Source organism: Piliocolobus tephrosceles, chromosome 16 (genome assembly GCF_002776525.5).
Source record: "Piliocolobus tephrosceles isolate RC106 chromosome 16, ASM277652v3, whole genome shotgun sequence".
Lineage (NCBI taxonomy): Eukaryota > Metazoa > Chordata > Mammalia > Primates > Cercopithecidae > Piliocolobus > Piliocolobus tephrosceles.
In genome coordinates, this window is record NC_045449.1 from 52,335,298 (window position 1) to 52,347,979 (window position 12,682).

The 12,682-nt window shown below is 52.0% G+C and overlaps 1 protein-coding gene across 1 annotated transcript; it reads right to left on the bottom strand.

The window, feature by feature from the left end:
- Positions 1-4,354: 4,354 nt before the first annotated feature.
- On the bottom strand, positions 4,355-9,375 carry SOST (sclerostin). The gene is made up of 2 exons (XM_023191497.3): positions 9,112-9,375; positions 4,355-6,379 (listed from the first exon to the last, which is right to left on the bottom strand). The coding sequence occupies exons 1-2, from the start codon at positions 9,329-9,331 to the stop codon at positions 5,958-5,960; spliced, it is 642 nt and encodes a 213-aa protein (XP_023047265.1). The 5' UTR covers positions 9,332-9,375; the 3' UTR covers positions 4,355-5,957.
- Positions 9,376-12,682: the final 3,307 nt, after the last annotated feature.

The following is a 12,682-nucleotide window of genomic DNA, read 5'->3' on the forward strand; positions in this document are numbered from 1 at the left end:
CACACACACACACACACACAGACACACACACACACACACACACACACACACACACACACACACCCCTCTCCACTATAATTATAATTACTATGTTGGTTTCCAGATCAGGGGTTAGAGCCTTGCCATGGAGACGCCTGAAAGGCACCCAAGGCAATTAGTGGTGTCCCTTCTCCACCCCCTACATACCTTCAGGCCCTTTGCACTTGCTTCTCCCCCTCCCAGTGCACATGCCCCCAGATCCTTGTGTGGCTCCCTCTCCCATCACGTTTTGGTCTCAGTTCAAATGCCACCTCCTCAGAAATGCCTGGCCTGGCCGCCTTCAGGGCTGTCTATATGCTCACCAACTTTATTTTTCTTTGGAAAACTTTCCATTCCCGGGCATTGTGCTAAACATTTATTTGTTATCCGTCCATTATCCATCTCCTTACAGCACTCACTGTGAGCTCCATGAGGCTCCAAGATCACAACCACATGCCCAGAGCTAGGGTGGTGCCTGGCTCACAGCTGGCATCCAGTCAAGTAGCAATGGAAGGAATGAATGATCACCCTCTCTTCTCCATCCCCACCCTCTCCTGTTTCACTTCCTCTCCTGCCGCATCTCCCCTGCCTCCGCCTTAAATCTGCTGGCAGGACCAGCCCTCAGGAAGTTGTCAGGCAGGGGAGGTGTGTGCTCTGCACCCCTCTCCTTCCATCTCTCTTTCCCGCCTCCCTCAGGGGTACCCATCTCTCCTACCTGCAGCTGCTCACTGCCAGCTCTGGCTCTCTTGGTGGGCAGAAGCTTAGGCACCTCAGACAATTGTAGGGAAATTGGGCATTGGAGGGTGGCGATAAGAAAGGATTCAGTACATGCCGAGGAATGATGAATTGAGTGTCTCACCCATGAACAGGCATGCACTTGCAGGGCTCGGGTTTGGTCTCTAAAGCAGAAAGTCATTCAGGGCACCCTTCAGTACCCATGACCCAGTGTCTCGCCTTTCCTGCAGGGGTTGGTGCTGCCACTATGGGGACTCAGCCCCTTTCTTCTCCTGATTCATTCCTGGGTTCTTCCTGCAGTGATTGACAGTATCTTTTTTTTTTTTTTTTTTTTTTTTGAGATGAAGTCTTGCTCTGTTGCCAGGGCTGGAGGGCAGTGGCATGATCTTGTCTCACTCCAACCTCTGCCTCCTGGGTTCAAGCCATTCTCCTGTCTCAGCCTCCCAAGTACCTGGGATTACAGGTGCATGCCACCATGCCCTGCTAATTTTTGTATTTTTAGTAAAGATGGGATTTTGCCATGCTGGCCAGGCTGGTCTCTAACTCCTGACCTCAGGTGATCCACCTGCCTTGGCCTCCCAAAGTACTAGGATTACAGGTGTGAGCCACCACGCCCAGCAAGTTGCAGCTCTTAATAGCATGGGCACCATATAGTTGACTGCCCGAATCAGGTCATTTTTTAGAGTAAAAGTGGGAGCTGTTAATTATGCTCGGCCTACAGGTGTAAACGAGACCACCCTGGGCAAACCAGGCATGTGGTCGAATGGACTAAGAGGAATATTCCCCTGCCTCCTGCATCTCCAGCCACAAAAGGAACCTCTACTGTTGGTCAAAACTGCCCAATAACTGAGCCCTTGCCTGCCCTTGGACAAGGGAGAAGACAGAGGGCATGTTCCAAGAATGGGGTGGGGGTGTGGCAGGAAGGACGATGCAGGCCCCAGAGCTATAATCAATGATCTTGGAACCAGGTTGTGGAGCACAGAGCTGTGTCAAGGAGCAGGTGGGAGGTGGGCGGGTGTGGGACATGGCACCAGCATCTGGTGTCTGTGACTCTGAACTTGGCTTACTCACAGGTGGCTTCTGCAGGCTCTCCACCCTCCCAGCTGCGTTAAGTCCTGCCTGATTCAAGGAAAACAGGGAATTTTGGGGCTCTGTGGCTTCTCCAAGTTTCTTTTCCTTTACCTCCTTGTGTAAATGTGGCCTGATTTGTACTTGGAGCCTAAGTAGACCCCTACAGAACCTGTGTGTGTGTGTGTGTGTGAGAGAGAGAGAGAGTGAGAGAGAGACGTATTTCCTTCTATCTCTCTGTCTGTCTTACTCTCAGGCTATTAATACAAGCCCTGAGTCTGGCTGTACCCCTAGAACATGTGCCCCGCCCCCTACAACAAAATGGTGCCCCTCCCAGCTATGTCTGTTGTTTGTTCCTTTTCTGATTGGCGCCAGGCTCATAGACCCCATGTAGGTAGAATATAACTTTCCATAAATAACCTCTAACCCGACCTACAATTTAGGCTTCAGGTTTTTTTTTTTTCCCCTCGTGGTAATGGGATTGCAGCCTGGGCTGGTCCATCCTGTATCTTCAGGTCCCAGAAAGCAGACCCTAGGTTTGGGCATTGCTTGGAATTCCTGGTATCCCCATGTTGCCTTGCACATGGCAAGGACTCGGTACATGTTGAGGAATGGTGGATTCTCTTCTACCCATAAGCAGCCATGTACTTGCAGTCTTTGCTTAGGCTATGCCTTCTGCCTAGAAGCCCCCTTCTCCACCCGGAATATCTCTAAGCAGCACCCACTTTATGAAGCCTTCCCTAACCCCTATCCCTCATCCCCTCCACAGAGCAAATTACTCCTATCTTGGGTTCCCATAACACTTCGTATAGAACAGTGTGACCTGATTATTGCCCATGTGCCCCCCAGGCTCTGAGCAGCTCAAGTGAGGGGTAGGGCCAGGAACTGAGCTCAGTATGGCTGTGGGCAAAACATTTAACCCCTTGGTGCTTCAGTCTCCTCAGATTCAAACACCAACCCAAGGCTGGGCGCGGTGGCTCATGCTTGTAATCCCAGCACTTTGGAAGACCCAGGCGGGCAGATCACTTGAAGTCAGGAGTTCGAGACCAGCCTGGCCAACATGGTGAAACCCTGTCTCTACTAAAAATGCAAAAATTAGCCAGGCGTGGTGGTGTGCACCTGTAATCCCAGCTACTCTGGAGGCTGAGGCAGGAACATCACTTGAACCCGGGAAGGCAGAAGTTGCAGTGAGCCAAGATCGTGACACTACACTCCAGCCTGGGCAACAGAGCGAGATTCTGTCTCAAAACAAACAAACAAACAAACAAACCAAAAACACAAACCTGGCCCAGAGCCCGTATCCCCACCCCCTGGACCACACTGCCTCTCAGGGATGGAAGACATGTCTGTTTCCTACCTGCTCTCATATTCCGGGCCCTGAGACACTCATGAAGCATGGGTTTTCTGCGGGGGCTCACTGAGGCCTCCTCAGGGGCTCGAGCCACAGGAAGGGACCAGCCACTGATACCCACTCACACCTATCAAAGACTTGATGATAATGATTAATTCAAGTGGGTTATTGGTAGTTAAACTGACAAGTCATCAGGAGGAACCTCAGCTTTCTTTGTGGGGGTGGGTTCCCGCAAGGTAGGCTGGACTTAATTTAAAGCTTTCCAGTTGACCATCACACGTTAGGGCCACTGAAGAGTAACTTTAGGGTTACTCTTCATCTGAAGATGCTAACTCAGCTAGCATCCAGCACAATTAGACATCCTGGGGAGGTGAGACTTTGAGAAAAGTGCAGGAGGCTAGCCCGCTCTTGAAGATCCTACATTTCTACCCAGGAGACATAAAATCCCCACTTCGAAGAAGACGGAGTTTCCTGTGAACTGGTCCTGAATTGTACTTGGCTTTGTGTTGTCTATGCCAGTACTAAGCAGAGCTTGGCCAGGCTGGTCCTCCACGTATGACTGTCAAATGGAAAACAGAATTAGGAACCAAACTAGAGGTGCGGACTAAAGGGGCTGGAACCTCAGAGGAGAGAGGGATCACGGGAGATTGAAACATCTCTGGAAGGTTGGGGGAAGAGGTGACAAGTAACGTGAATCCTAAAGAAAGAGGATAAGTTATTGGGTGGGCTAAGTGTGGATGGCAAACTAAGGAAGCAGGGATCTGCGTGACCATTTGGAGTCAGTAGGAAGCTTGGCGGAGTGGGAGGTGGGAGTCAAGCAGAGAAGCCCTCCCATGTCCGATTGGGAAAACTGTACTTGATCCTGGGCAATGAGGGAGCTATGGAAGGCTCTTGAGCAGGTGAGTGACACAATGAGAACAGCATTTTTGGAAGCCAGCATGGAGAGGAGGCTGCTAAAAGGATACAGGGTTGAGGTTATTACTATGCCCTGGGTGAAGAAATGTGGTCTGGGTTTGGAAAGGAAGGGACAGACATGACTTTTCAAAGGAAGACATAATTGCTGCAAGGGCCACCAGAGAGCAGTCAAAGGTGTGTCCAAGGTTTGAACTCTAGTGACCAAGAGAAGGGTGTCAACTTTGACAGAAATGACATCGTGTGTGGTTGACAAAATGAGACCACATCCTTTCGGTCATGATTCATTGTCTTTATTAACAACGTCTCTGGACTCTGGAAGAACAGACTGTTAACTCATAAAGCAATATTAACATTGTCATTCTCTACAAGAAAAACTTTTGCATAAATAACTTAAGTGAGAAAATAAATATGTAACTTAACTCTTTAAAAACCAGTACTTTCATTCTTGTGGACAAGTCCCACGTGGAAGGATTGCAAAAAAAACGACCAGTCCTGCAGGCTTTCATATGGCATGTGCTTCTGTTTAAAACATTTTTTTTTTAACAGTTAAAAACTACACAGAAAGTAAGAGGTTGTCTGGAAAAGATTTTCAAAAAGATTTTTGGATGGCAGCTATTATGCTCTGCAGCTTCTCAGCATATGTACAGCACTTGTCGTTTTCCCCCCAATAATATTCTTTTCGTGTAAGATATGCCATCACATGTAAGAGCAGTAAGAAGCAATTTTCTAGGCAGAAATGTGTCTGTGAGTGGTGGGCAGAAGGCAGTGTCTCAAAAGGGATGTGTTGGTCTGTGAGTTCGTGATGGCTGCTCCCTTGAGCCTGGTGTCCTGGGACTTTGCACTTCTCTTCGGAAGGTGACGTTAACATTTGGCTATGGGTTGGGGTAGGGATACTGCTCTTTGGGAAGTTGGGGTGGATGTAATTTCTATCCCACAACCCTTGGACCCTCTCCTTTTCTACCCCAATGGGTGATGTTATTTCTTTGAGATGGAGAAGAGGTGGAGGTAGCCAAATATCTGGGGAAGCCAGGCTGGGAAGCAGCATAGCTTCTTCCAGGAGTTTGTCAGCCATAAATATGTCAGCCATAAATAGACTCTTTACTTTTTTTTTTTTCTGTTTGTTTTTCATCTTTGGCTGTCAGATGAGAGCATCACAACTCTGAATTCTGGAAGTGACCTTGGCACTGAGTCAATGCAACCTCATTCATTATTTCTCTCTCTCTCTCTCTCTTTCTGTCTCTCTGACTTCTGCCCATTCAAAAGGCACTGGAGTCCTTGGAATCATATGCCAGTAATCTCCTCGAGATCCTATTCCCACATCCATCTTCATTTTACAAAGTGGAAACTGAGATCCCGAAAGAGAATTGTGCAGTTCAAGGTTACATAGCAAGTTAGTGGCAGAACCAGGCCTAGAAACCACATCTACAGATGCCCCCAGTCTTGTGCTCTGGGCACGCCTCAGGCTTTCTGATGGGCAGTGAGGTGCAAGCGGGAATCTTATCCAGCTTTCTTAACCAGTCCCTGGACTTTTCACACTCCCACACTGCTCCCTTAAAACCCCAGGGCGGTGAAAATGCTTCCATTTCTGCCTCCTCTGAAGTGGGACCAGCAAAGGTCGGCGGCCCCAGAGGCGGGGCTGCGTGGCTCAGTGTCTGTGACTCTCAACTCCCTCCCCCGCCCCGCGGGACCCCTCAGCTGGCTGACTGAGGGGGGCCTTGCCGGCGCCCGGGATTCCTCAGGGCCTGGAAGGTCTCAGCCCCCTGCCCTGGGTTGCAGGCATTTACAATGAAATATAAACAATCAAACCACGCGCAGAGGACAGAAACGTGGGGCGCGGGGCCCCGCCGGTGGGGAGGGGCGCGGGAGGGCTCTAGTAGGCGTTCTCCAGCTCGGCCTGGTTGGCTTTGGCTCCCCGGGCGCGGGGCCGCGGCTTCCGGCCCTTCTGCGGCCGAGCGGCCTCGGGACCGAAGTCCTTGAGCTCCGACTGGTTGTGGAAGCGGGTGAGGCGCTTGCACTTGCACGAGGCCACCAGGCGCACCTTGCGCGCGCGCGGCGCGGCACCACCGGGACACAGCAGCTGCACACGCTGCGCGCGGTAGCGGTCGGGGATGCAGCGGAAGTCGGGCCCACTCGGGCGCCACCACTTGCCGCGGCCGATGGCATTGGGCAGCAGGCGTGCCGGGCCGCACTGACCGGAGCACACCAACTCAGTGACTGGTTTGGCGCTGCGGCACGGCCCGTCGGTCACGTAGCGGGTGAAGTGCAGCTCTCGGCAGCTGTACTCGGACACGTCTGAGGAGAGAGGCGCGCGTGAGGGTGGCCGCCCGCCTGGCCACCCCTGCCCTGGCCCGGCCCGACTCCCTCCACCCCAGCCCTGCTTTTGCCAAGCCTGTCTCCAGAGGCTTGCAGGAAGGTCCCAGATGCTCTAGAGCTCGTGGAAAACTATCCTGCGCACCCTGTCCCCTCGGAGCCAAATGACTGCTGGGGTTCGAACACCAGGGCTCCACCGCTCACTGCTGGTGTCATCTTGGCCAAGTTCCTTAATCTCTTCTTCCAGTCTGTAAAATGGGCCGCCCCAAACATTGTGAGTTAATCCATTCCACACGCAATGCAGAGAATACCATTTGGCAGATATAGCTGAAAGCGTCTGCTGTTATGTATTACTATTATCATTTCTCTCCTAGGGTCCTCTTATGATTTAAGCCACACTTGTGCTGCAGGGTCCCTGGCTTGGGCAGGGTAAGTACTTGGCACACCTTCTGCCTGGCTCTGGCTTCTCCCAAATTCCTTTTCCAGCCACTTGGGAGGGGTGGACAGGAGATGGAGAAAGGAGTAGAGGTTAATTGAAGGTAATAAATCAGGGCAGCTGCTGTGGTGGCGAGGGACCGAAGGGGAGGTGATCAGGACAGGAATTCATTAGACTTGAAAGGAATCAAAGGCAGTGTGTCCAACCCCCTCATTATCAATGAGAATACTGAGGCCCAGCCAGAGAAAAGAACTTGCCCAAAAGGCTGGGCTGCATCTCCAGACTCCACTTCCCTGGGGTCCCAGCACCTTTTGGCTCCCACAAGAGTGGAGGCTCTGTGTTCGAGCACCCATGGGAAGCTGGGCTGGGGGATGGAGCCGAGGGCTGTTTTTTACTCTAGTTACTTTCCTACCATAAGGGGACTGAGCTCTGACCCAAAACCTACAGGTTCAGCTGCCACAAACATTTACCTGGCTCTCTGCTGGGCACATTTCTTGTTCTGTGTTATCTGAATGGGCGCCTCATAGTGATACTCCCTGGGCAGGCAGAGATGGGGCTCTGAGGCCTGGCCTGATCCCCTGCACACACCTTGACCATGTCTCCTACGGTGGACTTAGATGGGTGGGAGCTTTTTAAATAGCTGGTCGTGTGAGTACCAGTCCAGCCCCCAAAGGCTTCATGGGGATAGTTCCAATGTGACATGAAAGAATGAAAAATAATCTTAAGACCAAACCAGAGAGGGGACAGAGAAGGCTGACCCCCACCCCCACTCTGGAGAGCGAGCACAGCGGGAGAGATGTGGCCACTGCCATTGTCTGGGGCTGCTTTCTGGTTTGTGGTCTGGTTTGCATCCTCACCTCTGCAGGGCTGGGGTGTGTGTGTGGTCAGGGGGACATTTGCTCAGGGAAGGGGGCATTTTGGGGCTTTCCAAGAATAGTGCCCCAGGTCAGGCACTTCCTCTGCAGATTGTGACTTTGTTTTGAGCACGTGGCTTCCTCGGGGGCTGTGGCCTCTCATGGGAGTCCAGCAGGGTGGACATTTTGTGTTTGGGTTCCTTACAGCCCTTCCGGCGGTCACTGGAGCCCAGCTGACCTTGCCTAGAAGGGGAGCTGTGGGAGGAGGCACCTTTGTCCTCCATTTGGAAGACACAGGGTCCTGGCTGGCCTCGCATACAGTTGCCCTTTTTAGCACCCCATAGCCCCAACAGGTTATGAGGCAGGGAGGGCTGGGGTCCAGGAGCCTGGGCAGCGGACTTCTCCGCCACCTGGATAATGGCCAAGGGCAGGGAAGCCCTTAGTCTGAAGTGTCATTCCAGCCCCCACCCACGGCCTCGTGATTCCTGCCAACTGTAGAGCCAGATGCACACTGTCACCTGGGCTTCTCTGTGCAGGCCTGACCAGGAACCCAGGGTCCCTCTTCCTTCTCCCTCCCCTGGAATGATGCAAGGCTGGGAATGGGGTGGCCGCTGAGGACAGATGTGCCTACTCCTGCGCAGAGGATGCTGTCTTCCCCTCCAGGGCCTGAACTCAGCTGCACCCATGTCAGAGGCTAAAACTGTGGAAAACTCTCATTCCTTCAAGTGCCAGCTCCCTGGGCAGGCCATGGGCAATGCACACTGCAGGTGTGTCTCTCTGGCCTTCCTCTCCCACTACGTTGTGGAGATCTATCCCCAACACCCCCCCCACACACCAGGGCTATCTTGCAGTTGGATCAAACCAGATTCAAACCTCAGCTCTTCTCCTCACTACCAAGTTACTGAGTGCGTGGAGCCTGTTTCTTCCCCTTCAAGCTGGGGGTTCACCTCCTGGGGCTTCCATGACGTGGGTCTGTGTCATGGGGACAGCCACCGCCAGCATAGAGTGTCTGGCGCCGTGCAGGTGCTGTTCTGTGGATGGGAGGCTCCCTTACCTTGTTCCCTCCCCAATGGTACCAGCAGCTGGACATGGCTCCTATGTTCCCAGGAGGAGATTCTTTGAAACCTTTTCTAAGTCCCGGAGCCTGTTCTGATAACCTGATGCCATACCCTCACCACCCCAGCCTCCTCCCTGCCCTGGGCTCTCACCAGTGTCTGTTGCCTCATGCCCCTGCACTTGAATTAGAAGGCTGCACCAGTGAGCCATCCTTCCCCCATCTCCAGGCAAGACTGTTTCTTGACCAGTGCTGGCAGAGGCCAACAATCTTCACTGGGTCTACCCCAGTCTTCCCAAAGCCTCCCAAAGAGAAGTTTCTAAAACCTCCCCAGCACCTTTTACTAAGAATTCTCTCCACCACCCCATACCTTTGGTCTCAAAGGGGTGGTGGGGAGGCCGCCCTCCGTTCTCCGCCCGGTTCATGGTCTTGTTGTTCTCCAGCTCCGGTGGAGGCTCGGGGTACTCTCCGAGCTCGGGGATGATTTCCGTGGCATCGTTCTTGAAGGCCTGCCACCCCTGGCCCTCCACTACATGGAAGGCTGCGTGTACCAGCAGGCAGACAAGACACAGGGCTAGTGGGAGCTGCATGGTGCCAGCCAGAGGAGGGCACGCAGCCTTCCAGTAGCACAGGCTCTGGTCTCCAGTGGAGACACGGTCGCCTTTTTAAAGCCCCCCTCTGCCTCATGCCAGCCAATGAGGACAGGCTGGGGCAGGGCTGGTCCCATGTTTCCCTCAGCCCCAGGGGGGAGGGAAAGGGGTGTGCTCAGAGCAAACCCTCGCCAAAGACTTCTCTTCTAGCTCAGCAAACTTCCAAATTGCTGCTGGCACTCCCAGGTGACCCAGAGAGAGGGGGCGTGTGAGGCAGGGCCCAAGCCTGCTCTCCGGCACCTCCCACGTGCTGGCGGCTGTGGTGTTCAGATATCAAAATGAGCTCCGGCTTTTAATTGTCTGTCTCCCTGGGCCCTCAGGCATTCTCAAAACAAACTGTGGACCCGCTCAACAAAGAAAATGTGCAGTTCCGAGTGCTTCGTGGGGCTGAGCCCAGCCTATTCCATTTCTCAGGCCAAGTTCATTTGTCACCCCACCAACAAATGGCCCAAGGGGTGTCTGACCCCCATAGACCCAGCTAGAGGCAAAATGATGCTTTTAAAGAAATCCCATTGGTCCTAACTCCACAAGTCTCAGCATTGATTGACCTGACTAAGAAAGCCTCTCTTGGCATTCTCCGGAAGGCAAGAGAGAGAACTAGAGGGCCAGAGCAAGGGTCACTTGGGAGATGGGGCAGGATTCTGGTTACAAATCGAGGATGCGCTGGTCACACAGGCTCCTGTGATGGACAGCACAGAGGAAATCCCAGCTCATGCTCCTCGGGGATCCTGTGCACCGTGACAGGCACTTCTGAGCCAGGGCACTCACTGTGGCTCGCAGGGTGATGTACTGAAGACAGTCATTTCCCCAACCAGGCTGTGTGTGCAAGCAGACAACACCACATTCCTTTCCTTAGCAAAAGCCACAGCCAGCGTTTTTAGTGCTGACATTTTATTTTCTTGTCTTCCAGCTGGTTACATTTTTCAAAAACATTTTTGAGTCCTGTATGGAGAGCTTCATTGGTGCACACCACAGGATGTGTTCCATGAAGCCATCCCAGGACCGATGGTCACAAAGAAGCTAGAAGAAATTGCCTTCTTGGCCCTGCATATAATAAGCGGCACAGGGCCAGAGACAGCGGGGAGGGGAGGGCCAGTAAAGGCATGGGGGAGGAAGGTTCACACCTGAGGTGCCAGAAGAGAAAGGAGGGCCAGAGGAAGCTTTCATTGAAGACAGATTGTTTGAGGACAAGCAGCTCCTGCGAACAGGCTGCCCATATCTTCCTGGTATTTTAACTGGGTAATGAATCAGTATGCCCCACCTGCAGAGCCTCTGCAAGCCCTTTGCCACCTGCCTCAACTTGCAAGTCGCTGTGTCCATCTGCAGCCCACTGTCCTCCTTTCCATCATCCATCATCCGACACATGAATGCAGCTGCTCTGACAGTTTTACAAGCCAGACAGAAGCCCCCTCAGGAAGGGCCCTCTCTGATACCTGCTTCCTAAGTCAGTTTCCTTCAGGGCAGATGAAAACAGCTGTGGCCATTGTTGGGGGTGATCTATCTCTCCCAGCAGAGCCGGTAGTGTTGTGAGAAGCTGGCCCTCCATGCCCCCTCCCCTTGTCTATGACCCTCCAGCCTCCTTTTCCCTCACTCTGGAATGTGGACTATTAACCCTCTCATGGCCAGACGACTGCCTTCTTACAATGGACTTGGGAGAGAGCAGTTCTGATGCCTGGGTTCCTTGAGCAGGTAGGATGGATGCTTATAGCCCCACCTGCTGTTGGGAGCGGCTGGACTATCTGCATTAAACAGAGGCAGCAGGTTCATCCCTGGAACACGTCTGCCACCTGCGGGTGACTGCAGGATGGCAAGGCTCAGGACGGGACATGATTTCCTGTCTTTTCCTTATTTGGAAGTAAAGTAATATTAAACGGAAAAAGAAGAATCCGGTGGACTTGAACCGCTAAATGATCTCCACCCCTCCGAATGGCTCAGCGAGAACCTGCTGTGACATCTTCTGCCATTTCTTTTTTTTTTTTTTTTTTTTTTTTGAGAGGGAGTCTGGCTCTGTCGCCCAGGCTGGAGTGCAGTGGCCGGATCTCAGCTCACTGCAAGCTCTGCCTCCCGGGTTTACGCCATTCTCCTGTCTCAGCCTCCCAAGTAGCTGGGACTACAGGCGCCAGCCACCTCGCCCAGCTAGCTTTTTGTATTTTTTAGTAGAGACGGGGTTTCACCGTGTTAGCCGGATGGTCTCGAACTCCTGACCTCGTGATCCGCCCGTCTCGGCCTCCCAAAGTGCTGGGATTACAGGCTTGAGCCACCGCGCCCGGCCGTATCTTCTGCCATTTCATTTAATGTTAAGTCATTGACAGCTCTTGATTTTTACTCAGTCCACAAACTTGTCATTGTTCACAGTATTCTCTGGAATTAAACCCCCAGGGTTTTAGCTGACTCCTATTGTGAGTAGTTTAGGTTATTTCCAGTTTTTTTCCTATTTTCAGCAAGGCTGCTATGAACATCCTTGTACGACTGAATTTTTTTTTTTTTTTTTCCAGAGTCTCTCTGTGGCCCAGGCTGGAGTGCAATGGCACAATCTTGGCTCAATACAACCTCCACCTCCCAGGTTCAAGTAATTCTCCTGCCTCAGCCTCCTGAGTAGCTGGGATTACAGGCATGCACCACCACGCCCGGCTAATTTTGTATTTTTAGTAGAGACGGGTTTCTCCATGTTAGTCAGGCTGGTCTCAAACTTCTGATCTCAGGTGATCTGCCCAACTCAGCCTCCCAAGGTACTGGGATTAGAGGCATGAGCCACCACACCTTGGAGTAATTTTTTTAATTAAAATTTTTAAATTAGGATATAATTATAAATTTAAATATACTTATAAGAAATAAATAAAAGCCTGGGCAACATGGTGAGACCTAGTCTCTACAAAAAATTTAAAAATTAGCTGGGCATATGGTGTCGCACGCCTGTGGTCTCAGCTACTTGGGAGGCTAAGGTGGGAGGATCACTTGAGGTTGAGGTTGAGGCTGCAGTGAGCCATACTTGTGCCACTGCACTCCAGCCTGGATGACGGAGTGAGACCCTGTCTCAAAAAATTAAAAAAAAAAAAAAAAATACAGACTCCGTGTATCCTTTATCCAGTTTCCCCCAACAATAACACCTTGAGAAACTATAGGACAATATCACAACTAGGATATTGATATTGACACAATTTACCAATCTTACCCGCATCTCCCGTGGTTTAACTGGTACTCTCTGTGGGCACACACATTCACGTGTGTGTATACTTAGTTCTGTGCAATCTTGTCACGTGTAAATTTGGGGATCCACCACAGTCAAGATAA

Excerpts from the sequence above, each read along its gene's own strand:
- SOST (XM_023191497.3), bottom strand. The coding sequence starts at position 9,331 with ATGCAGCTCCCACTAGCCCTGTGTCTTGTCTGCCTGCTGGTACACGCA. Across the intron at positions 6,380-9,111 it reads CCACCCCTTTGAGACCAAAG|ACGTGTCCGAGTACAGCTGC; the intron begins GTATGGGGTGGT and ends CTCTCTCCTCAG.